The sequence below is a fragment of the Lagopus muta genome, chromosome 1, assembly GCF_023343835.1.
Source record: "Lagopus muta isolate bLagMut1 chromosome 1, bLagMut1 primary, whole genome shotgun sequence".
NCBI lineage: Eukaryota > Metazoa > Chordata > Aves > Galliformes > Phasianidae > Lagopus > Lagopus muta.
In genome coordinates, this window is record NC_064433.1 from 97,617,851 (window position 1) to 97,645,117 (window position 27,267).

General features: G+C 40.5%; 1 protein-coding gene across 5 annotated transcripts in view; it reads right to left on the reverse strand.

Annotated features, from left to right (window-relative positions):
- Nucleotides 1-23,395: 23,395 nt before the first annotated feature.
- The window catches only part of SAMSN1 (SAM domain, SH3 domain and nuclear localization signals 1), an 86,539-nt gene continuing 82,667 nt past the window's right edge, over nucleotides 23,396-27,267 (reverse strand). For 2 of the 5 annotated variants that reach the window (XM_048966592.1, XM_048966601.1), the window contains one exon: nucleotides 23,396-25,432. In XM_048966592.1, the coding sequence (XP_048822549.1) occupies nucleotides 25,227-25,432 (206 nt within the window). In that variant the 3' untranslated portion in view covers nucleotides 23,396-25,226. The remainder of the gene's footprint in view (nucleotides 25,433-27,267) is intronic. The other 3 variants (XM_048966618.1, XM_048966627.1, XM_048966610.1) reach the window with 2 other exon arrangements.

Genomic DNA, 27,267 nt, shown 5'->3' on the forward strand with positions numbered 1-27,267 from the left:
TAAATTTGTCCCTAGGTGTGGAGCACATAATTCAACTTCTGCTCTGCTAAGGCGTCCCATCTAGAAGCAGGGACAGCCATATTGCAGTAACTGTGTGACAGGAAAATCAATCACTTGTACGGTGGTTTGGTGGAAACAATGTGCTGCATATCACAACCCGGAGCACGGGAATGAGAATACGATTGGAAGTCTCATCATCTGCTTGAATCATGAGAGTGATAATGATAATGAACAAGAGTCCTAGAGTCTCCCAGGAGACCGTTTTCTCATTCGTGTTGTGATGTGTATGCGAAATCCATACAGATGTCAGTCAGACATATCAATTTTATCTATTGGGCATGACAACAAAAGAATAAACAGAGGAATGCGCTCAGATATAACTACTTTAGCACACAGCTCCCCAGGCCAAGGTTGAAAGGTTTTGCAAAGTATTTGGATAGAGAAAAATCCTTCTTTTCTGTTTGTGGGGTACTGATGCTGATGTCTCAGAATATTTATCTTACAGTGATTCTGTTCTTTTCCTGAAAGTACCACCAAGAGGACATCAGAGAGTTTGTACATGGGTGTATAATCAAAGAATATTAGGATGTTATAACCACACAAATAAACAAGAGAGTTAGGCAAAGTAGACCATGATAACAAAAGAGAAAAAATAGAAGGCTTACCCCTATCCTGGGCTCACCCACCAAACACCAGCAGATGTGATCTCCAGAAGACATTCTTTCATACTGGTAGCCAGCTCTTAAATAGGAGAGGTGCAGCCTGGCTCCACCCCTTCCGGCAGCACGGATGAATTGCCTTCACCTGTGCTCCTCTGGCTGACTCATGGCTCACCTCAGGTAATCAATCAGAGGTTCAGGCTGTGATTCAGCAGTTCCCATACAATGGGATAAGAACATTTGGGTCTTTCTGATGGCACAGACAAGTCTATTTCATTTAACACTTAGAAATAGTATTCTGGTACACTAGGAGCAACTGTGCTATGTCATACCTACTTTCACAGAAGAGTTATTCCGTGACCTAAATTATTTCTAATCTAAGTATGCAAAAGAAGCAATAAGAAATAGAATAGAATAGGTTGTTCTTTGCACAGTGTGCACTGGAGAAACGCAGAAATTGACTATACAACTCAAGAACAGACAGTGAGCGTGGAGACCAAGTATGGCTTGAAGTGAGCTGTATCAAATACCATTCAAGAGAGGTCCTGACAGAATCAACTTTCCTTTAAGGAAAGGGACTTGTATCAAGGTAGCCATCAAAGACCCATTAGGTCGGAAGTGTTCACATTTATACATTGCTCTTTGGGGAAAGTGGTAATGGCATTTCCTAATTGTCTTTAGAGTACAGGAACTAGAGCTGTGTGCAGGAACTGGAGTTGTCATTATTTTCTGAATGTCCAGCATACTTCAGTGTAACCAATACATAGTTCAAATATGACTACGATGTGAGCACTATACAAACTCAGTCTGGTTTTATTTCTGAGAGCAATATGTGGAACCATATCCCACATATGTGGACAGCATATCCCACAGCATCTCTTATGTACTCTAGTCTATCTGAAATGGAGAAAGAAATTTTGAGAGCGCAGAAAAAGAAGACTCAAGCTCATCAGCCTGAGTCAAGGTCCTTAATGTTGCTTCATACCTTCCCAGCACCTCTAGTCAATTGATGTCTGCTTTGCATGAGCCTTTGCCTATGCTGAGGCTTACAACGTACCTGCAGGGTTCTTAAACCTATTTCTGACAATGTTGATGGAATCATTCCGACATTAGTCAGATTACTCTTACAAGACAAGCAAAGATGTTAGCCACAGCATGTCTTCTTTTCTCAACATCATTCCCCTACACACTGTCATGTGAGTAGCAAGTGTCTGTTTAGCCTGGAGAAAAGTTTGTTGGAAGCAGATACTGTAAAGTTAGAGCCATTCTAGAAAAAAAAAAAGAGTGCTTTGCTGCTGAAAATGATCCATCCACCAAAGCAGAAACGAGCCTCTCTTTGCAATCACAATAAAATAAAAGCCCCATGCCAGCTCTCCCTCTCTTTCTCGAATGATTGTGCTGTGTATAGGTCTGCTGGACTGCATCAATACCTTCTTACAGCCAATAATTCATCCTCGTGCTTTTGGCTCAGTCCTGCTGCTCAGATATGCAAGTGCATGCTTCTGCCCATTTGAAAAATCAGCTGCTACGTATGCACACACCAGCACCGTAGTAGACTTTACAAGATATGTGCAATCTGCGTGCCAGCAGATCTGTGGGCACTGAGCCCTTAAGCTTCAGAATTTTTTTGCAGAATACAAAGTAGTGTTAAAAATGTAGCACTATGTTTACGCTATCATTCTGAGAAACATTTTGATAATGTGCAAACAGTCTGATTGAGCAGGGAGGGTCTGTTTTTCTTTTCTTGCTCTTTTTAGCACACAGCAAAAAAGGGCCTGGGGCTGTCAGCATGTCTAGGTGCTCCCACAGTACCAATAATAAGAATTAAACAGTAGAATGAGGGAGATAGAGGGATTTTACAATCTCAGAAGAATGTAATAGAAGTATATTAATTTCCACTGAATTGCTGGGCAGAGAATGCATCTCTTCATATGTCTGGACAAGCTCCAAATATTTCTAGTCTCAGTATAATAGCTCATTTCTTGCTGTCAGTCAGTCCCAAAGTGAACAGAGCTGACGGATGTTGATACTTTCAGATTTTCCCTTTCCCAAGGACCTTGACAGCTTCTGCTGCAGGAAAAACAAACATTTCATTTTTCTCCTTACCTGTTACCTCCCCCAATAGCTTTCTCTCTCGCAAGGTGTCACGGATTCAGTTTGTATCAAGAAACATCAGTACCTTAGCCTCGGTTCAGTAAAAGGGATCCAAGCAATAATGCAGTGTGCTATCTGTCCTCTCTCTGCTGTGTGCTACAGCAACCAACTTCCATGCTTTCATTTCAAAAGTAGTTAGGTATGACAGGAAAAGTGTAGGGCAGATGTAGACACATAATGATGCTTTACTGAAAAAAAAATTAAAAGTTGGCAGCTACAAATCTATAGTACCTGCAATAGATATACTGGTATTGTAGGTGAATCAGCAAAATAAAACAAACGATAAAGGAAGGTTTTGCATGTTCAGTAGTGATAAACAATCTGAACTGAAAGATCTGCATCAGAATCCTTGCTGCTATTTCATTCATTTAAAGGAAAACAGAATTTGTGCATCGTATATCATCCTGTGTGTGCACAGTCAGTAACACGCAGCTTTTTGAAGTTGTATTAAATGTTCATGCTGAATCCAAGGGGAAATATGGCTTGTCTAGATAGTTCCAAAGAGTACACGACTAGGAGCCAAATAGTTAAGTCTCTTGGTAATTTAATATCCTATGGTAGATCTTCCATAAAATAACACTGAACTGAGAGTTACCTGCAGCCACTGGAGGCTGGTAATTCATTGCCATGCCATTTCTTCCTTCTGACTTCTGTGTGTGAGTACAGATGTTATGGATTAGCCTTCTTCTGTGTGAGTGGTTTATATAGTTTAGTTTAGTTCATCAAGACAAGCAAAGCACATCCACTTTTTTTTCTGGAATTTTCATTAGGCAAAACCTTCACTAACTTAAACCTTTCCCCAGTTCTCAGAAGAGCGCTATTATTATTTTGTAAGTGCAAATTGATAGATTTTAGCTGAAATTTGTGATCAACATTTAGGAGCAGAGGTCTTCCTCTATAAGGATGTCCTGAGAAAAATGCAGTTTTGTTTACAGCCTATGATAATGTTAATGAAATAATTCATGGAAAGTCTGTGAGGAAAACAAGCTTAGCATTTTTAAACAATATATAAAATCTCTTTTTTTTTTGTTGGACTGAAGTGTGATGTTTTCCTTGTCCAAAAGGACAGCAAAGGCAACAGAAACAATAGCAGTTTTCTTTTTATGCACAAGTTCAGGGAAGAGATTTCTTCTGGGAAACTCTTCTGCACCTCTGTTCTTCCTACTATTGGTCTCCATGCAGCTCAGCCTCTGCACCCTCCCTAGTGCTGCGTGCTGCCAGCAGCTTTCCTGCTCGCAGAGTATGGGAAGTTCTGTGCACCCAGCATCCTGATTCACCTGCCTGCTGCTCTGAAGGAGTGCAGCACCCTCAGTAACACGCAGCCTAGCTCCTTTTGGAGCACTGTATTACTCATCAGTTAACCAGCCCTTTGCAAACCCATCTATGCAACAGTATTTAGAGCCAGACAAAATTCTAGAAGTCAGGATCAGGAAGAAAGTTGTTCACGGTGAAGGAAAAAGACTGTACTTGTTGGATAGTATTTTAACCACCACCATGCCTTTCTACATCTGTTTTCCAACTCTTCTTTTTTTAATTTAGAATAAATGATCTCAATCTGCCTTTACATTTAAGTTATTCTATGCGACTCTAATATCTGCTTTTCTGTCTGAACAGGCACTCTTCTGTGTGAATGGTAAAATGGATAGAAGATCACAGTCGTTAGAGGAGGAAAAGCTGTATTAGACTGGAGTCCATCATCCTGTAAGGAGCTGCTATAGTACCATGAAAGAGGCTGTATCAGATATTAAATTGATATTAATATAGAAGCATTTTACATTATCTGAAATTATAATGAGCGAGAAGCCTGGGAATGGATTTTTCACTGGCATAGTCCCATGAGCAAGAAGCAGTGCCCAGACCATTACCAGGAGTGGGCTGCCAGGTGAGCTGGGGCTGCTTGTGCCTGTCCAGCCTCAGCCGTGGTGCCTGGGGCTGCCAGCCCCCCCGGGTGGCTCCTTCACCACCCCATGTTCTCTCTGGACAAGTGGGAATGGACAGATTCTGTCCTTAGGAGTTGATCTAAAATCCATCAAAGGCAGAGGAAGTGGAACTTAGATTTATGAGCAAGGTTCGGTGCTTCAATAGGTGTCACTGCCCCCAAAAAATCACTCCTCCCAGGGCCCCGTGGGGCAACTACAGGCGGTAGGACCTGCTTAGTCTCTGAAGGTTTGCTGGGAGCATGAAAAATCTCGTGGCATTTTTGCAGAATGGATATAAACCTTTTGGCATCCTGGCTATATTTAAAATTAAAAGGATTTTTTTCTGCTTAATTCAAATTTCTCCTGCATTTTAATTGATGCAGCTTTAACTAATTCCTTGCTTCTTCCAGAAGAAGGCTGACGAAGATTTGAAACAGCCCTTTAAGTGTTCCCTTACTTCCTCTCCCCCCATAGATGACAGGTAAAACATAGTATTTAACAGTATTTTAAATTTGTATTGCACTTTATGACAGTTGTGGAAACTGACATCATAGAAATATACTCTTTCATAACTATTTTCTGTAGATTTTTTTCACTGGAATATGAAACCATGGGAAATAAATGCTTTTACTGATGGGGTTAGAATTACAAGACAAGGAATATCTTCAGTGAAGTGCTTTAAACACTCAGAACATTTTTTTTCTCTTAAAATACTTGCAACAGAAGCACATTACACCTGGTGCCCTGGTTTCATTTCTGCATGCTGTCTTCTTAGAGGTTTCACATAGTTTACAAATGGAAAGTCTGGCTACACAGCATACATTTGCTGCTGATGGCATAAATAGTGGGTAGAGTAACAAAAATACCACATTTCTTCTCAATACAGTATAAATTTCCAGTTCTGAGTAAATACTAAACACAGTGGATGAGGTATCCTGTTACTAAGGCAACCAATTCCTGTGTTATCTTTATATATATATATAAACTCCCTGTGCTATTCAATAAAAAAAAAAAGTACCTGTCAAAACCAAGTGAACTGAATTCTTGATGTGAGCTGTCTTGTATAAGACTAAAAGTTGTGGATGCCTCGGACTGGACCTTCAGATTGACAGTAAGAGAAAATATAAGCAGCGATGACTTTAAAGTTGCAGTGTTGGCCAACTTGTATAAAACAAGCATTAGGACTAACTTTTCTAGGGCCTTCGTATGCTATACATACCTTCCAAGAATTTATGTATTTTAGTGTTTCATAGCACCTCCAGAGGCAGCTCTTTTGCTCATTGCACTAGATAGGCCAGTGTGTTCCTCAAAAATGGTAATTTTTATTAACAGTGAGCAAAACCAAGAGAATTACCAGCTGCATGGGTAACCTCTAAACCTTGAGGTTTATTTTTATTTCCAAGTACATATTTTTAACCTTAGAACGCATCATATCATAAGGAAATGCACATAACTCAATGCCGCTCCAAAAGAGTAACTGCAGTTCTCATGTTCACTGTCTCTCTTTTACCCCAAGAGAAGAGTCTGTCATTCTCTCATCATTCCATAATGCCAGGAGGTTCTTATCCATGTTCCTCAATGGGTTGCTCTCTTTCCATGGCTGGAGTCCAAGTAATTTCAGCTTTTTCTAACATCTCAGAGGTGATGTCCATTTTCAGAAAATGTCAGTGATACATCAAAACTGAGAAGAATCCTTGCTCCCTATGAGTCTGTTCTTGAGGAAACTTTCCTTATCCTATCTCGATCTCATCCTTTTCAGATGTTTCCCTTGTGTGGTCATAAAGGCGGTGCTTGTAATTAGGGAAACCATTCCAAGCACAATTGATGCAGTTCTTTGGACAATTATCTCCCAATAGGGATAACAGTATTTCATGACCCTTCAATCCAAAAGTCAAATATGTTTTAAGTTACATGTTCAAAGCCAGTACTTTACTGCAGTGTAAATGAATTCTGTCTCATACATCCCTTTCCTTGCTCACCTTCAGATGCTGGAGCAGAACACCTCCCCTTTGAGGCCTCTATCTCTCTGGAGTTCCCAAACAGCCTTCAGGCTGTACTTCTCCCTTTTCATAAACAATAAACTCCTTGCTCTCAAAACCTGTGGGGAACATGGATTACACATGCATGGAAATGAAGTTTTTAATAACAAGTGGCCAAATCCTCAGACGTTTCCTCTACAGGTATTTGTGCCTGATAGAAAACAGAAAAATAAAAAAGGCATGATCCCAATAACAAATGTATTTCTAAATTAATAATAATTTTTAAAAACCCTCAAGTCTGAGACACATTAAAATTTAAGGTGATGTTTGAACACGTACTGTGTGTCAGGCTTTGGTGCTTTAAGGTGCATTGAGCAGTGTTTTACTTGCAAGCAGTTCCATTAATTTCAGTGACCCAGTTATAGAATAAGACACCACTCAGCGAGAGAAAAGATGTTAAAAATCAGCCCACAGTATTTGATGGTAATTTGATTTCTGTACTGCCTACCAGACCCAGTCACCCCGTTCCGCTTTCACCACAGTGCAGCATCTCTTTCATAGAAGCTGACATCTCTAGACGGCTGTCAGCCTTTGTAATGAAGAACATTAGAATAACACTGTATCTCTTTCAATAAAGCCCATATGCATCCATTCATGGGCAGGATATTCTTTCAGTGATTCTTGTAAAACTCCATGGCCTTTTTTAAGTTTGATATTCAGGTTTCTGTGACTATGGTAACTTCTGTGCATTTACATACTGTAGGCTGTGCAGCTACAAAGCTGCATAGGAGATAATTGATTTTCTCCCTCAAGGAATTTGGTGCTCCACTTCAGAGACTGTCCTTTGGATTATCGACTCCTTATTATTAGTCATTTCCAAAATTATTGCCATGGCTATGAGATTCGCAAACCTGTCAGACTTCTGTCTGCTTTTCCTCAGGGTTTGCTTCTTGACCAGGCAGGTTTTAATCCTCTTATACTTATTAGAAACAAAGCTAGCTAGCTCTGCTGGCACTTTCTCCCATAAGGCTGACATTTCAAATCAGTTTTTTATCAACACATGCTGCTTGCTTGCCTTTATGATAGCCTCAAAAATGCTGCAAAGAGCTTGGGCAGTGATGATAACCTCTGTGGTGCACTGACCTACGGCAAGGAGAGGCGCCTTTCCAAATGACTCCTGCATATTAGCAAATAAGTAGTTTGTGCTTGCACTTGGCTACACTGTCACCATTTTCAGTGTTTCGTGGTTGGGCCAACAGTTCGTTTATAATACCTTCATCCCCATTTTCATTTTTCAAATGATTTTCTAACTCCAGAATAAACCCTCACTCTAGTCTAAATGCTGCATACACTGCCTGCCCACGATTAATTGAATTATTTACTCCAAAATATCAAAATGATTCAAATAGCCCTTGAAGATCCACTGGAATGGGTGTGTGTTTTTGTTCTGGACTGGACAGTCTTTTAATGACAAAGGGTGAAATTCATGATTTATAAATATTTCACCAAACACCTTGACAGCTATTTACCTTCTGAAGCATAGCAGTTTCTTATGTTGATTTTCAAAGCACTTAGGACTTCACAGAAGTGGTAGTGATCATGCAAATGTAATACAGTATCTGAGTTTAAGGTACTACTATTTCCCTGTGTTTTCATGCTGCTTTCATAGCAAGAAAGTGCTGTTTATCAGTGCAGTCTCTGCAGTTTTCAAACACCACAGGTAGCAATAGGAGTGACTCAGTGCTTCCATTAACATCTGCGGTTTCCCTTTTTGTACCTTTCATGATTTCTGGCTTACATTTAAGGTAATCGTTGAGTGGCAAGGATCTGGTTTTCATTTTGCACTTGTATCTGACCAAGGCATAAGGCTGAACATGATGGAGCTACAGCTATATGTCCCATGGCAGTAGTTTGTTAGTTTCCATGTTATATGTTCTTTTGTTTGCAATCAGCTCCAGCTACTACTGGAGCTACTACTGGTCCCTTACTGAGCTTGTCATCCTCTGGAGACATAAAAGCAGAATTGGGATCCAAAAATGTAGTGACAATTTTAGTGTCATTGTTTCAATAGCACTAGAGAAAGATTGATATGAAGGCATGGTGTTTTGGGACAAAACAATAAGGTCTGTGACCATCAAGAGCTCTTTCTTACATGTATAACATCAGCAGTACTCATGTATGTGCACATGTTCATATACATGAACCCCACATTTTTTGTGGGATGGTTTTCTATTTACAATGCCTCTGTCTGTCTGCAAGGGAGTCAAGAACATCCTTATATGCTAGAGAAGGATTCTGAACTTCACTGTTAGTCTTAAACTAGCCATGACAGATGAGAGTCTGTTCTCAGCCTCATATTTCTCTGGTAGTGGCAATTCTGCAGTCTTCTCACTTAACTTGTTCCATTGCCTAACTTTTCAAATAGTTATAGTGTTTTCCTAATATTAAATCTAAATTACTCCTTGCTGCATCTTAAACCCATTAGTTCTTGTTCTGTCCTTGTTCTCTAATGAGAATAATTGGTCTACGTCCTTTCTATAACAACCCTTTACATATTTGTAGACAGTAATGCTTCCCCTCAGTCCTCTTTTCTCTAGACTGAACAGGCCCTGTTCTCTCCAACTTTTCTCAGAGGTCTTATTTACTAACCCTTTCATCATTTTTGTTGCTCTCACATGAACTCATTCCAATTTCTCTGTCTGTTTTAAAAAGTGGTGCCCTCAAACGAATGCTGTTCTCCAAACGAGGCCTAACCAATGCTAAGTAGAGCAGAATAATTATCTTGCTTGTTTAACATGAGACACTCCTGAACACGGCTCTCACCTCTTCTTTGAAAGCTTGGTGATCTTGACTCACGTCCCATTTATCATCCTTTATAACTCCACAGAAAACAGAAGCTCGCCAATGCAACATTTTTACAGCAAAGAAAAATAGATTAAGTACTGAATTCCTAATTATCCCCTTTTCCAAAGGAGAGGCTTTCCCCTCCTTGCCGGCTTACACTGCTGACAACCACAAAGTGGACTTTGACATCCCTCACCGCAAGGCACAGGTGCTCCTCACCATAAAGCTGGGGCTTCCCATTCCTCCTCCCTACACTTGCATGGGGCCTTAGGCTGCCACTCCTTCCTCTTGCATGTCCCCCAAAGCCTCTTTCTGCCGTCTGTGGCTCCTCTGAATGGCCCCAGTAGACAAGAGTAGTGACAGTTGCCAGCCTTCACCAGGTTTTGCTCAGCAATGTTGCTTCAGCTTGAACAAACTTGCAGGCATGCATGAGAAGGAAAGTGCATTAATGCAACTACGTGGTAAGGATGGCTGCTGCAAGCAGCCTGTGCACAGAGGCTGCAAGCCCAGTGCACAGAGTGATGCCTGGGCAGCACTGCTGAGAGCCCACCTGCAAGCATCAGCCATTCACACAGCAACTTTTAGTGAGGACTCACCACTGCTCTTGGGTTTGTTTGTACCCAACCTATCATAAATGCAGGAAACAGCAATGAATTGTATTTAAAAGAAAAAAAAAGTTCATTAAAGAGTAAAAGAATACAGCCTCTATAATGCAAAGGTGCTTGCCTGTTTTTCACATTGATAGAGGAGCTAGCATGCTGATGTTTGAGGGCTGTTCCAAAAGTAATGCTTCTTGTTTTATGATGTTTGTCCACAATGTCTAAGGTGGATGTTGGTGATATGGCAGCAGATGTTGAACCTTCCTGCTGAAATCCTATTACATTTTGTTGCCGTGTCACAGACAGCAGCAGAGGGGCAGTCTGACAAAGTGGCATCTGACATGGAAGCGCCTCTGAATCAAAGGTGTGTCGTTGAATTCTTCCACATGATAAATTGCACCCATTGGCTTTAAAAACACCTGCTGAACGTTGTTGGAAACCAAGGAGTGGATGTGAGCACAGTGAGATGGTGAGTGGTGCATTTCAGCAGAGTGACGGTGACAGTGGGTCACCTCCCCTGGTGAAGATTTTTATAAGTGCGGCATGCAGGCTCTTGTCCATCACTGGTGACAATGCATAGCTAATGGTGATGGCTATGTTGGAAAATCGTGTTTGGTAGCTGAAAATTTGCTCTATCAAATAGGGATATTGTGATTTTTGTATCTCTTGTAGTTTCCACTGAAATTAATAGGAGGCATTACTTTTGGAGTGACCTACATATATTAATGTGCTCCTCATGCTTCTAATTCTATTGGACTGCAATTAGTTCTTTGTTCCACATAAAGTGCAGGCTTTTAGCTAGGAAATTCAAGGCACCCACCATATGACATTGCTGGTCTTTAGTTTGTTTTCTTCTGGATTATCTGCAGGTTTGGCCTTTGAAAGAGCTCCAGTTCAGCTGCTTGGTGCTGGGCAAGCACCCCTGTTAACATGTCAGAAGTCAAGCCTTGTGACTTGGCCATCTGTTTTCCAAGTCCACTGCAGCTGTGGAAGCCTGCAATGACCAGATGAGCAGAGGTCTGGGGGGTGGGGAGGTGGGAAGGAAGGGAAGGCTGGAGAGCTGCAGCCAGTGTGCTAGTGACAGAAATAGTAGCAAGAGGAGGAAGAGGCACACTACTGTTTTGAGTCACACTCAGGGAGTGGAGGATGCATTTATCTTTATCTTTACTCTGAAATGGTTATCAAGGCTGTGGTTTTGTTTTGTTTCCATGTCTGTGCTGTGAATTCTTTGCCTAAGCATCGTTCCTGATGCTTGTTTGGGTACTCTAGTAGGAAGGATTTGGGAGGAACTGCTCTGGGCTTTGAGGTGCCGCAGCAAGTGGATGCTTCATCAGTGGAAGCACCTTTGCAGGATTCCCTCACAGGCAGCTGAGAGGTTGGTCCTAAATCCTGCCCCAGTTCTCCTGCCAGTGATAAAACTCCCAGAGCTCCCCTGCAGGGAGAAAGAACCCTGATATCCCACTGTAATGTCAACTTGCTACCATTTTACTTTGGAGTCTTAACCAAAACATGGTCTCCTTACCTTCCAATGTATGCATGTGATGCAGGGACAGCAGTGCTTTCCAGAGACTCTCTGTGACATTAAATGCCTACCAGGCTTTGGGGTTGGACCCAGACACCCCATTGCCTTTGCTGAGCTTAGACTCAGCCCTGGAGATCCACGCACCTGAAGATACTGCTGCAGGTTACTTTTTTTCAGAGAGCAAGGCTTAATCTGCTGACACACCAATTTGTCTGCAAATAATTAAAAACTCAGCGAATGAATCCTGATGAAATGTTTCACTTTTGGATTTGGAGGGAGTATGCAAGGGCACAAATCCACCTACCTCCTTGTCCCTGCAGTCAGCAGAGGTGCTGGCCTAGAGCCTTCTCTTTGCTGAATCTGTGTTTGCCAAGAGAGGGCGAGGCACTCTGGCTTCTTTGCCTGGCTCTCGATCTACAGTGCAGCTGCCAGGAGCTGCTCTGGCATGCAGCCTTCAGCACCTCCTCCAAGGCCGTAGCCACAATGAGTACGGGCAGATAGTGGTATGGGTTGGGTGCTTCCCTGTGCCTTACTTTCTCCTGCCCATCTCTGCCTGCCCTACCAGTGTGCCCCTCAAAGCGAAGGGGCAAAGGAGCCTGAAGGTGTGCATTGGTGCTGACAATCACTCATGCATGCAGGTAGCACAGCTTTTCCCTTTTACCTCAGCACCTTATAAGCAATGAAGAGAACATGCCCATGATTTACGAGGCTCGTGCTGAATGTAGTGGCATCATTGACTGCTACATTTTTCCAGATCGGTGCACCAGTGTGTTGCTTAATAGACCTCTAGCGTAATGTGCAGCGCTACAACGCTCTGTACCTTGGAGCTAAGGCTTAGGAGATAGAACAGTGCAGTTGCTTTTCATACTGCACACAGTGAAATTATACAGGAAGTAAGCCACCTCGTGAAGAGACTAGATACCAGGGGAGTTATTTTTCTCAGATAAATTAAAAAGAACGATTAAATGCTAGATAGGTAGGATACTACAGAAGTGCTATTCTTGCTAGGGAACTGGCCATATACGTTACCTACTGACTCTGAAATGACTGGGAAAGTGTACTTACAGAAATTGCTACTGCTGATTTATTTTCTGATAGAAAAAATAGAAATGAGGTTTGGTTACACCGCATAGTGCTAAAATACTGTGGCTTGTAAAGAGCACCTGAATATGTGAGGACACGATGACTGGGTTGCTCTGCGCTTGACTGATGAGCTTGCATGGCCCTAGCAAAAACCTCATGCATTGAGCAAGGAACCATGAAACACAGACCCATCTGTCTGCAGTCTGCTGTCTCTTTTGGCTTTGCAGTGCAGTGACTTGTATGTGTGGGATGCTGGATGCAAATAAAACTGACTGAAAGCAGGAAAGGTGTCCCCAGACTTTTCAAATCCAGCATCTTTTTGGCATATCTTGTTGGCCAAGGTCAATACAACTCCTGGGGAATTTCTCCTGCCATCAAAATTCTGATCCTGTTTTGGGCCAGTCACACAGACACTGAGGCTCTGAAGCAAAGCTGGTGAGGGGTCTGGAGCACAAAACTTATGAGGGGCAGCTTAGGGAACTGGAGTTGTTCCGTTTGGAGGAGGCTCAGGGTAGACCTTATTGCCCTCTACAGCAACCTGAAAGGAGGTTGTGGTGAGGTGACGGTTGGCCTCCCAGGTAACAGTGGTAGGATGAGAGGTATTGGCTTTAAGTTGCACCAGGAGAGGTTCGGGTTGTGCATTAGGGAAAAATTACTACCCGAAAGAGTGGTCAGGCACTGGAATGGGCTGCCTAGGGAGGTAGTGGAATCCCAGTCCCTGGAGGTGCTCAAAAAACATTTGGATGTGGCACTGAAGGACATAGATTGGTGGATAGTACTGGTAGCAGGTGGATGGTTGGAGACTAAGTGATCTTACAGGTTTTTTCCAACCTTAATGATTCTATGACAATGATTTTTACTCAGAGGATAAGTACAATTCATTTTAAAGACCATCCCAACACTGTATCAAAACCTTTTCATTCATCTCAGCGAATGTTGGCAATTTGTAATCCTGACTATTGAGGGGGCAGCCCTATAGAGAGAACTTCTTGTGTTGTGCATACTCGTGCCATCTCTAAACTCTCTGATTGTGGAGTTTAGCAATTTCCTCTTTGCAAAGATTTGCCTCCCACTCAAAATACATACCTGAATATTGTAATAAGTTTGGGGCTTAACTCAAATTAATTGCCACAACACTAGTTTCTTGAAAAATAGGAAAGAATAAGCGTGTCACAGCAGAGTATAGTTGCCTGCACAGAGACATGGTGCAGTGTTGCTGCCCCATATGGGTCTGCTTCATGCAGACACAGGTTATGTTGGGACCTGACACCTACACATGGACTCCCCATTCAGTGGGAAGTTTGGGGGAATTTCTTTACTGCTCTTTTAGACTTTCAGTGTTCAGAGTTCAAATTCTCTGACTCAGTGGAATAGAAGTTAAAAATAAAAGAATGGGCTGTGAATGTGTCTGCCTCGTGTTCTGGGATGGGAAGAGAAGTGGAAAAGCTTTGTTGTTCAAATGAGTAACGTGCAAACACCGTTCTTCCCTGTTTTTAGTTCTCTGACTGTTGTCAGTGCAATAGAGGAAGCAGAAAGACCACAGCCTGGTGTTCTGAGTCCATGTCAACAGCTAACCAAACCAACTTGGCCTTTCTCCCCACACTTGTAAGTGACAGAGATAACCTTTGTGGAACGGGGAGTGATCAAACAGTTGTTGTACACCACGCTCCTTTGAAATATGTCAGTAATACATACTGGCCACGTCTACTTTGATACTCAGTTCTTAACAACTTGATAGGCAATCCATAACTTAAAAAAAAATAATAATCTTTAAAGTGTGAGTGTGACAAGAAGGCCCTCAATCTGTTAAAGACCAGCTTCAAAATCTTCCTTCTAAATACAGCTATTCCAGTTATATAGTTAGCTATTCCAGTATGTGTGATGGCACAGCACTGTCCATTCTCTCAGACCTTAAAAGATAATATATTAGAACCTTGAATATTTCCTGGCTCAATGCATTTTTTAATATCATTTACATCGGTGTCTCTGTTCACCTTGCATTTCATGAGCAAGTAAACTGTGGAATGTTAACCTTTCCTGTAAAAAAAAAAAAAGCACTTTAAGTGGAAGTCAGTATTGGCACAGTCTACAAAAAAACTGTCTCAGCTGTCTGGGTGAATGCTTTGTCTGGCCTTCCTTCCAATTCTTTGGGTTGTATTCGTTGTTTTTTCTCCTCCTTCTTCTTTTAAGGCTGAAAAAAAAGAAGTTTCACAAACTAATATTAGTATCAAATTCTCTAAATTGTCAAGTCATGCTCTGGCTAGTTTTTCTCCTCTACAGCGCTATGTGCCACATTGAGCATTTATGCTTACAGTACATCTCTTCTTGTGTAATTTATAGTATTTAAAGGCTCAGATGATCCCGTGGCTTCTTAGTTCCTCAGTGCTTAAGTGGACTCTTGGCTCGGTAACAGTGATTCCAAATCTAACAGGCAGCCGCTTGCCATTACAGTGCTTGATGGCTCCCATACTCCAAGAACGTAACTAGCAGTATGAAAGATTTCTCCAAAGACTGATGTGTGCAATTAACTGAATTACTTCAACGGGGTGCAGATAGGACAGATTTAAAGTGGAGCCTGTTACTGTGCCAGGGGCTGGATGACAATCCTTCTGTGCCAGTCGAGGGAAAAGAAAACCCTTCTCTGCCAGTTCTCAACGAAGAAATTCTTGCTGTGACAGCAGATCTAGCGTGCATGCTTGATTTAATGCCCTCAATTACCATATCTTTGTAATTATCGTTCATGTCTGATAAGTCTTGTGGAAATGATCAGGTCTTGAGTAGAGGATCTAGGAGTCTTGTAAGAATATAATGTCTTGAATTGATCTTTGTTTAATGTTTCACCGCTCTGCTACCAATTGATCATTCTTTGAATAAAATGATAGCATAGCTGTATGCCAACACCTGTGATTCATTTTCACTTAGATAATCAAAATGTTGTTTCACAAGACCCTGATGATGTTCAGGATGCCTTTTAGGAGGTATTACCTTACTCCAAGCTGATTCAGATGGTCCGTTTCTTATAACTCTATCAGACTAAATCCTATGGTTTATGAGGCATGCTTTTCTCTTGCAAAAAGTTCTGACAGGGGTACAAAACTGTTTCATTGCAAAGTATTTCAACTACTGAGGAATCACAGTAATTTTGTTTTTTTTTCTCCACTTGAAGAATCTCAGCATATTCTTTATCAATAACTATATGTTGCAACTTTTTTTCACTAAACTTAAGGGTATGCATCCTGGTCCATGCGGATCAATTGTTCATCCAAGCATCTGTTTTCTCTCTATCACGTTAAAATCATAATGCTATGATTCAAACATTGCCTTTTTTTCAGGAGGGCATCTTTTAGCTCTGCCAACAAAATAAAATTAAGTTTTTCTCTCCTCTAGCAGTTATGAACAATAATGTTCCTGTTTGTAGCTGAACTTTGAAAGCACATATCCATCTGCCAGGTTATGTGCTTCTGTTATTACTGTTGTTTAATCCTAATTAAATAATTAATTTAAATAGTGCCGTGGAGTTTGAAGCTTGCATAGTAATAAAATGGTGTGCAAAGATCACCTTTAGGAGGACTTGAGCTTGGAAGCAGAAAAACCCAATGAATCTAGATGCTCTAATGTAGTTAAGAGACCTTGTAGTTCTCAGGTTGCTGTAGTAGGCAGGTATTTCATAGACTTTAGGTTAGGGACACAAATGAATTTTACCTAGGAAACAATTTTCCTACAGTTTTATGTCTGAACATAGCGATATGTTCTCATGTTGTAGCACACTTTTTTGATATTACATGAGGCACAGTAGCAGTAGCATCAGGAAAACTGCACTGTAGCACAGACTGCTGTCTGCCTGCAGCAAAGACAAAGTTTGTATAGGACACAGAAGGCACAGAGCCCCTGTTGACCTTCTGTGAATGAAGTTTTTAGTACACTCTGAGAAAGCAATCTTTCTTCCCGTGGTCTTTGTACTATCTTGTATGTGTCGTCTTTTTTTTTCTAAAGAGAGAAGACACCGCTGTAATTTTATAAGAACTATCAGCATCAAAAAGACTCTAAAACATCTGAAAAGGCCACAATTGTGATTTATTATGTCAACCACCTCCTTTCACATTAACACAGACCAATTGGAAATCAGCCTGACTTGGTGGTTGGTGTGGTCAGCCTGAGTGGTGTGACTCAGTAGTTGTGGCTGGCATGGCCAATTGTTTGGGCCACGTAGCACGATAAATAATCAATACTGGAGTTTGTTTTTGTGATGTTATTATTATTGTTATTATTTTTTTAACTGAGCAATGTAGTTATTTACATCTGATAAAGAAAGCCTTCCTCTTTGTCTAGTGATTCTTCTGTATTTTCGTGAATGCAAGTAAAATATTCTCACTTGAAATGTCACCATCTGCCTCTGTCAGAGACCGATATGTTGGGCTTCTCACCACTCACCTTTGCTTTCTACAACATTGATGGTCCTTTGAGTTAGTGATGCTTGTATAATTCCAGATGATAGCTTCCCATAGCCACGTGATACCATTTCTTCCTGATTAAGCAGAACAACTGAGCACCTGATTGACTTTTACCATAAATGCTGACATTCTGCAGCCAAAGGGGGACATGGGGAAAAAACACTTTGATAGTCTTTAATGCATACAGACCATTTTCAGCAAAGATTTCCATTTCAAGAGATTTGTTAGTATAGTCTTGGATTAGTGTATGCATTGAAATCTTTACTTAGGGAGATTTTCATCCTCTGAGGCACACACATCACAGCTCCTTGTTGTTCAGAATCCATATGACTATATGCTGAATAATGAATATTTTTAAAAGCTTTATCCAGCTACACTGTGACACTTTACCAATTTCAGCTAATCTGACACCCTTGCTTTAACTTTTTTTCTTTTTTGACATTTCCTAACATAAAACTTTTAGCAAAGACTTCTAGCTATTTAGAAATTCTTCAGTCCCAGCCAATAAAGTGCTGAGATGATGATTAAAAAAACAAAATAAAAAATAAGGTATGCTGAATTTGTTTTAGAACAAGCTGACTAGCTGCAATTGAGGTTAATTGACCTTTATAATGGATACACAGGACAGTACTAAAGCTATATACATAAACCACAAGTTTATTTGAAAGCAAATTGTGTTAATTGACATTCATTGTGCATCTTTCTGTTGTTTATTGCTAGTTGCTCATGTGAATAGTTTGTTGATATTACAGATAGGACAAACATTTGTTTCAGACAAATAGGATTTTCAGTTGAATAGGTTTTAATTAAATGATCTCCTGTACTCCATTTGGAAATTGTGAAGTACTGTGCAGTATGTAGTTAATCCTGTTGTCTAGGATCTTAAATTGTTGACTCACCTCTCACACAAATTTGTTAATTTTTGGCAAATAATGTCTAACATTTCTGGCAGTTGCACAAGATTCAGGTCTTTTCCCAGAGTTAAACATGAGATTGTGGTGTTGTAGGGACAGAGCTAATGCCAGAATTATAGGTGGCTTGTCCATCTGACAGGACAAATCAGTGATATAGTAAACGTGCATTCACCACTATGTAAAAGCGTAAGTGAAGTAATAAGTAAGTTAAGATGTGCAGCTGCTCTCATATACTGCTGTGTTCTGCTGGACACCGAGCTGTTGTCTTTCCTTTCATAAGCCTCGCTAACCATCTGCACAGCTTCACAAACATATAGCCATGGCATTGATGTTTTACTTGTACAAACCAGTCACTTTTCCCTTTTTTTTTTTTAATGAAGGGAAACAATGGTTGACAAAGTTGCTATTCATACGGCCACTGCCATTAGTGACACCTTTCTCTTCACTTCCAGAAAGAAATAAGAAGTACCCCTCCAAAGCCCCAGGTAGAAGCCTTTTCTAGGTTACAAAGCACATTTTGCTGAAAGAAGTTGAAGTGAGAAAAGATTGCTAATAAATTTAGTCTAAAAATAAAGCTGAACTAAGAAGAAAGGTAGATGTCCTGTAGGCATGTTCATGGCATTAATTCACTGGCACAGAGCTATCAGTTACGCTAATAATCTAGATCTTTCCGATTCTACTTCATTGTCTTTAAATAGCCACATAGCTAGACATTGTCAAAGAATAAAAGAAGTATTTTCTGTACATTTTCCCCACAGAAGTATTTAAAGAGAAATAACTGTTGCACCACTTCTGTTTGCGTTCCAGTGAGTAGTTTTAAGAGCGGGTAAAATAAGGAGCTTGACAGAGTCAGTGGCTGGTTGTCAACGTGCAGTGAGTATGCTACTGCCAGCCCTTAGGCCAGCCCTCAGGACATCATGGTCAAACAAGGAGCTACAGACTGACAGGTCCATCACATGGAGAAAATACTGGAGGAATACGAGCTGAATGCCATGCACATTCACTTTACAGCCTCTTCCACATTCACCTGAGTTGTAGGGGATGATGTGCTCTCATTACCTACCAGACACAAAAGATCAGGGATGGAAACTCCATGCAGCAGGAAATATTGGACAAAATATGCTTATACTCATCCTAAGTAACTTATTCCTGGAATTGATCAAAGACCGTCATTGCATAAAGCAATTGTACAGCATACACAGCCAGCAGGCATAACAGTTTGATGCAGATAACCTTTCAGTGTGTAGTGTAACCTGTAACCTCAGTCTTGAGCTGTGAATAGGAGGCAGAGGCATTGCCATTCTGTTACTAGATAAGAAAGAACCACTTCCCTCTGATATTAAAGAAGGTGAAACTATTCATGATGATATATGAATCATTTGGGAAACTGGCATTAAGACTGTTAGGATAGACTCAAAGCTGCTAACAAAGCTTTGAAAAGGCTTGTTTCTTCCATTATATTTGCATCACAAAGTTTTCCGTGTGTGTTTTTGTATGTGCTCCTGTGGACAGAAAGAGCTAGAGTGACCCTGACTTATTGGAACAGCTAACTGCTAGGGAAAGGGGCAGGTTGTTCTCAGAACCTAGTTTTCTGAGAAACTAGGCTGCCTGGTCAAAGGCACCTGAGGTATTATTCTTTTTTCAGCGTTGTCTTGGGCTCTCAGCACCACCTTTTGTAATGGCATCATCACTGATCACGCAGGTACCCTGATACCAGAAATTATTTTGATTGCCACTGTGACTTTGTTATGAAGGTCTTTTTCATTTTATAGACGGTAAGCTGTGGACTTCCCCACATCACAGGAGAAACTGATCACTCAGTGGGAGGCGTCAGGGAACCCAGAAAGTAAGGATTTTTCGAAAATATTCTTTTGCAGGAAAGCAAGTCTTGTCTTCTAGCACCGATTTCTCATCCTAATGTTAAGCAACCTTTGGGTGCAAATGTGTTCATCTACAAAGGGTACAAATTATCTTCTCCCAGCTTCATCGCTGAATGGGAGACAGTGATTCCACTTGTGTTTCTGCCATTATGGACTAGAGCAGGGTACTTTGACTAGCAAGACCCTTGACACAGTTTCCTATGTTTCCCTCACCAGACTGGTGAATTATGGGCTGAATAGCTGGGAGATAAGAGAAATGCAAAACTGACTGGGCTTCTGGGCTCAAAGGGTTGTGCAAGTGTTCCAGCTGGCGGCCACTTGAGTCCCTCAGAGACCAGCTGGTGCTAATGCAGTTTAATGTCTTCATTGATGATCTGGATGATGGGATAGAGTGTGCTCTTAGCAGGTTAGTGGACACCACCAAATTGGAGGAGATTGGTTAATATCCTGGAGGGCAGGGCTGCTTTTCAGAGGTACCTGAATGGCTGAAGAAGTAGGCTGATGGGAGCTTCGTAAAGGTAAACAGAAATAAATGTGAAGAAGTAGTTCAACTCCGTGCAATAGAGCAGACTTTCTGTAGGGGACTTTCTATGGGGAAGCTGCTCTGCAGGAGAGGCCCTGGGTGTCCTGGTGGACAAGAAGATGAATGTGAGCCAGCAAAGAGATCTTAAAATAAAGCTGGTAAAAAACTGGCATATGTTGCCTAGAATTATGATTTCCACCCTTGAAGATCTGCTGGACATGACCTGAGAAACCAGATCTAGCTAGGCTCAGATCTCTGAATTAGACTAGAAACCCCCAAAAGTTGCTTCCTACCTCTGCTGTGCTGTTCTATGATGAGAGTAAAGGTATAGACAACATCTGTAGAGGATCATTTGTGGCAGTCTTTGATACCAAATGTACATTAGAAAGTAAGGATATGAACCTCTCATGTAAATTACATTTTGACATTATGGGCATGGTATTGCCCCGTAATAGCAGTAGCAAGCAATGTGCTGTTGGATAGTGGAAAGCTGTATGCAGGGAGACCTTGAGGACCACAAAGTAAGTGAAGCATGGGGTTGGGTGCACAATATGCGCACAATTATTGCAGTGGAGTTCAAATAAGCACATAGAATGCATAGTTGGCTGATGTAAGTTTTCTTCTGATGAAAATTCAGTGAGAAATGGAAGAATGTATAGGCTTCCTGGCACTGAAAACATTTCAGATTTGCATATGGACAATGAAGTATTAGAAAAAAATGACTTGCTGAAGGCTGTCAGAGAATATGGAAATCTGCACTTTCTGATCTGATGTACTAGCAATACTAGTACTAGAAGTATTGGTATACTGCAATGGTATCCACCAATACACTTTGTGCTCTGCTGCAATAGGAAAGGGGAGTGATGGGCACAAAGCTTGAAACAGAGATAAATGACATGAATGCAAGAGGCAAGAGTTATGTTTACATTTGAATTCCAAGTGTTCAACTATAATAAAGTGCTCAGTAATGTTTGTATGTGTTTGTTTTCATAAGCAATTTCATCAAAAGAGGTCCCTTCAAATCAGCTCTCCCCACATCTGGGTTAACTGTGAAATGAAAACACTTACAGTGTATTTTGTATAGCAAGAGAAAGGAAGGTTCTGAATTTCAATTGCATATGATTTATACAAATGCATTTTATTGTATTTCAACAACAATTTCTGGAATTTCAAGCTTAAGAATGACCTTGTTCATTTCACAGTCCTTGTCCTTCCTTACTTAACAACTTTCCGAATACACTTATGCATGCTTCAAGCTTTCCTCTTCAACCTGTTTGTTTTTAGATTATTTGCTTTTGTGTGTTTCTAGCAGTAGTTGAAAAAGAATAAAGGAAAAGCGTCTCCTGTAGATTTTCCTTTGGAATATCTGCATCCAAGTATTCATTCATAACTCTGCAATATGAATGCAAATGCTCCTCACTTCTAACCTCTGTGCTGATCTTTTATGTCTTCAGAATTTTGGTGGCAAAATCTAGAGAAAGGGATGCTAATTCTGAGGACCTGCAGGCCAGCCTGCTTTGACTGTGGGACTATGGTCCAGCACACTGCCATTCCTTTTGGTGACAGAACAGCCTTGATGGCAAACAGGGCTGAACATGAGGCAACGCTGCAAACAGCAATGTTAACTTTGACCAGAGGTGGTTCACCCCTGAGGATGTGGGGTCATCACCACCTCAAATTTTTTGCTTTCTGTAGCCACTGGCTTTCTGCTGAGGACGAGCGGCTGCACACGTGCCAGCAGTGAGCCCTGCACCACAGCCCCAGTGGAAGTCACTGCACCTGCACTGCAGTCTCTGTGGCGGGGAAATCCCCACCAGCTGAAGCCCACCGCTGGCCGCAGAGAGATTGGCCTTCTTGGCTTCATCTCTACAGTTCCAGGCTGGTTTTGCATCTTTCTGTATGCTTTATGAGTGCAAGGAAGAGCAGACTCTCAGCTACCTCTGAAAGAAAGACTTAAGGATCTTGTAGTCCCTCTCAATCACAGAAGAAGGTTTATAAAAATGAATAGGGGCTTGACACCACTGAGCAAATGGTAGAGAGGAACAAAACCCCATCCACTCACTTCTTTTCTGAGTCTCTGGGATGTTGCAAAGATTCCTCAAAAGCAGCTCAGTTCTCCTGCAGATCCTAGAATTGGAACAGGTTTAAAAAGAACTCCATATGTCTATCTACATATAAATTATACAGATTAGTCAGCATGAAAGCCAGCCAGAGAACTGTTTATGCTCAGACAGCGTAATCCAAGATCAGTGTGATTAAGACGACCACTGAGAGATGAAAGGAGGTTGGTACGCTTCATGTAAAAAACACATTTTTTTCCTTTGTGGTACAAAATTTCCTCTTTTTCTCGGAATAGCTTGAGAGAGCGGAAGTTTCTCACTTTGAGATCTAATCTGCTCTGCCGTCACAGGAGGTTACAGATGCGTTGAATAAGCCTTCAGTTGATACATTTATCTCAACAAGAAGCCCTTTGGACAAAGTCTTGCTAGTTAGAAGCTGAAGCAGTTAAACAAAAGCTTAAGCTCATGGTTAATGACTAGTTAACCTCAGATGTTAGTTAACCTCTTGCCATCAGTCTAAGTTTGTGCAGGGTTTGACTCTGTAAGAAAATAACAGCTGTTGGGTGTTTTGCTCTGTAGGTGCCTCACCTGTCTCTTTGTAACCAGTTAAGGAGACCTATTCTCGTTTGCAAACTCATGGAAATAAACGTTCCTCAGAGCACGTCATTGCACATCTCTGGTCAATCTGGTGGTTAGTCCTTGATCCAGCTAGCTTATAGCTGTGTCAGAATCATGTTTACATACACCTGAAGGTATTTTTTACACGTTCAGTATTTTCACAGATGTCTAGAGAAGGAGTACAAAGACTGAGCGTTATTTTCAGCAGTACTTCTCTAAGATGAAGAGATGGCAGAAGTTAATTCAGCAACATTATTTCAGGAAAATTTATTCATATTAAGTCAGCACAATGTGTGATGACACAATAAAGGTTAGAAACACTTAAGAGAAAATACAGCTGCCCGATGCAATCTGTCACAAATTTCATCCCTTGAAAGGCCTGTTCATTTCCAGGTACACCTGGAAATGTGGGGTAATTGCTGCTAAATAATGACAACTGTTGACAGCCAAAGCATAAAAGGAGACTTAAAAACAGAACAGAATCAAGCAGCTCTCAAGCTTGTTTATTCTACTAAGCCAAGTTTATTTGCACCAAGTCTTTGAAATTTATTCGATTTTCTAAAATTAATGTTTTTATACTGTAACCCTCAAAGCAGATCTGTCTATTAGGACTCTGACAGCAGTACTCTTTTGAGGAGTCAGGAAACTGCAGAAAGCATTGCCCATGGGGAAGAAAAAGGATAAGAATTTTCCACTTGTTTACAGTTTCTTTAGAAGTACTCTTCTGGGGTGGAACTTTCCGTGTTTCATCTCTTGTGAAAGTGATTTAAATTGTCAGGAGTCTGTGGAAACTTTTTAGCATGAATGCAAAATGCTTTAAATTATGAAAATGGTGTGACTAATTGGTGAGCAGGAAGTTTCTGTATTGATTTGATACCAAGATGATTACGCATGATAAAAATGCTCAGTGGATTTGCCATTTACTGTGCTAGTGTTAGAACAGAGCAATCTTTAAAATGTAATGACCACATTAAAAATCAAGCAGTTTTTAAAGGGCTCAAATGTATGATTTTGTTTATTTTTGAAGGAAGAAGACAGGCGGATGTAATGTGTATTCCAGTGCAAAATACCGTGGGAGATGACAATTAAATCCCATATAAAAGACAACAGTGCATGATAACCACGTTAGCTTCCACGTTCTGTACACAAACAAAAATACCCAGTGAACAAGCTTGACATCACGCACAAAAGGCAAGAGTTACACAAAAAAACAATAACAAAAGCATAGCATTGAAACCACTGTGTTTGTTTGTTTGTTTGTTGTTGTTCCAAGCCTGCATTGTCTTCAGAATGCTTGGAAAGAAATGAGAACAGTTGTGAAAGTTACAATATACAAATTGGCAGTGCATGAGGAATTCAGATGGCTACACTCTCTAGAAGGTGACAAACACAAAGAGCTTGATTCAGACTGACACGACAGTGCTTTTGTTCATCCAGGATAAAATGTAAGACAGCCTCTTCAGAGACCATTTTGGAGAAGAATAGCATTAAAAGGCTTTAATACTAACAGGAATTAGGTTAGTACTTTTCAAAGTAGGATGTGAATGCATCCAGTTTTTTATTATGATGGTACATCAATGCAAATATTTTCTGTACAAATCTCAGCAAAACCCATCTGAAAAAAGAGACAATACGATTAATCAATCTTTTAAAAATAAATATATACAGTATTTACATTTTGGAGAGTTCTACAGCTTAATATTTAGACAATGTATCGCTATCCAAAACAATTCCCTATCATTATACAAAATGCATTTGCTGTACAAATATATATAAATATATATGCATGAACTTTTTCAGTGAAATGTCGGTGGATTCGCTGAAAAGCATGAGATACTGTTATTATCAGCTAAGATTTAGTTCTCAAATGTCCGCATATTAAGCAGTCTAGAGCATTATATATCAGACAGAAGTAGATTTTCGGTGTTGAGAAATATTTTGTGTTCTGCTTCTGTACCAGCAAATCAACTTCACTTATCTGATTGTCTTTTCTGAGCATCTGCAGAAACAGCTTAACAGAATCAGTTTGACTCAGTGATTGTTATTGACTGCACCATGTCAGACAGGGTTTCTGGGTCTACTTCTTCTTTACCATTATCTGAATTTTCTGATGAGATGTAACAGCCGGAATCTCTTGGGCAGTCGTTTAACTGTGATTTGTCAAAACTGTGCTGAGGGCTTAAGCTCTGTGTCTCCTGACCACCCTCGCTTATCTGCTCTTGTTCATCTGGAAAGAACAAAATAAGAAAGAAAGAAGCGTCAGAATAAGTATCCTGTAAAACAGTTTGAGACAGCAATGTGGCTGATCTTGAAGAACCATAGAAACAGAGTTAGTAGTATACACACACTAGATCGATATCTTCTGTCTACTGGAAACAGAAAACAGCATCAAAGAACTAAAAATGTGATGACACAAGCACCTAAGTTGCTGTTGAGGTTGGCTTTGATCCTGTGCTATGCTGCTCAGATGTGAATGCCTGAGGCTTGGCCTGCATCCTTCAGGCTGTGCCCAGGTGCGCCAGTCACCATGCACAGTCTGAAGGTGTGTGGCAATTGGATCTTCAAAAGCACTTGACTTCTCAATAGGAATGCATGGCTGATAGGAACTTCCTAGAAATTTCGTTTTTGGTGTCCAAAAAGATATTTTCCAAAACACAAAGTCCTCAGAGAAATCCAAGATACTTAATTCTTGCTGCATGTTTTTTGAACACTGTCCCAAAACTAAGTAGAAGCAGATAAACTTGCAAATAATTTGTCCTTGTTTAACTGCTGCATGTCTAATCTGCTCAGACACAACAATCTGCACCTCAGGAAGAGCTCAGTGAGCCGGCATTTTGTGGACAGGATATCCCTGTGTATCATGTATCAAATGTATCTCGTGGTTAAAATTCACGCTCATATCTTCTGTAAAACACGTGATGTTCAGTCACAGTAAATTTCTTCAGAAAACAAGCTATAAAATGTTACATCTCTCTCTCCCATTCTCTTTCATTCCCTATGGCTCTCCTGTAACTGTGTTTTTACTTCAAGCTGCGTCTTACTTTCCAATCAAAGAAAGAGAACCAGGTAATACAGGAATAGATTGCTTCACCTCAGATTTCAAGCCTCAAGAAAATGGTACCTTTTTTATTTGGGAAAAAAAAAGGCCTTTTATTTCAGCCAACTTGTTCCTTCATGGCTATGCAGTTAGTTTTGAATCTTTGGTCAAATTTAAGTTGTTTCAATTCAAGTGCAGGCAGTATGGAAGTCCTAGCTGAGGAAGGATTTTATCCCTCCTGAAAATCTAGATCTAGTTCAGTTCCAGGATAACAGCCTAAAATTATTACATTTCTGAAAGGAAAGTGTCTAAACATTCGTTTAAACTGTTAGTAATTACAACATGAGAAGGGTTTTCACTGTGATTTGTTTGTTTTAAATATTGTGTAATTAAGAATAAATTAGAAATTAAAAAAAATTAAAACCTGCTCTGAAAATGTTGAAATGGAATAGATGGGGCCTTTCTTTGTCGTGTCCACGAGATCCCAGAGAAATCATTTTACAAGGCATTCTGATATATTTGAGAACACTTGCAGGTCCTCATGAACCTACTCTGGTAGATTTGTTAGGACTTATCAATTCTGTTTAATATTTTCTACATTTTAATTACCTAATTAAGTTAATAAACTAATCCAAATTTTGAAGAAGAGAATGCAAAGTCTCAATGTAGTCATTTTTGCATTAAGTCTGAGGTTACAGCATAGCCTTACGTATTTTAAAAAATGATTTCTGATTGCTTTAAATATTTTCCAAGGAATAAAAGTCCTACTTTCTCCCCACATAAATTAATGGTTAATTGCACTTGCACATACAAGTACACATTTCAGCAAATTCAATAGATGTCTGTAACTATTTGATCTCCTTCTCAACATAGGGACCGTAGCCCACCACATCAAATGCTACCTATCTTTGTAGGGAAAATACGTGATGAGATAGGCCCCGACCGATTTCTGATTTAAGTCAGAAAAGAATTACAAAATGAATGACACCACTGAAGGTATTACTGCTGCTATTAGTAGCAACACC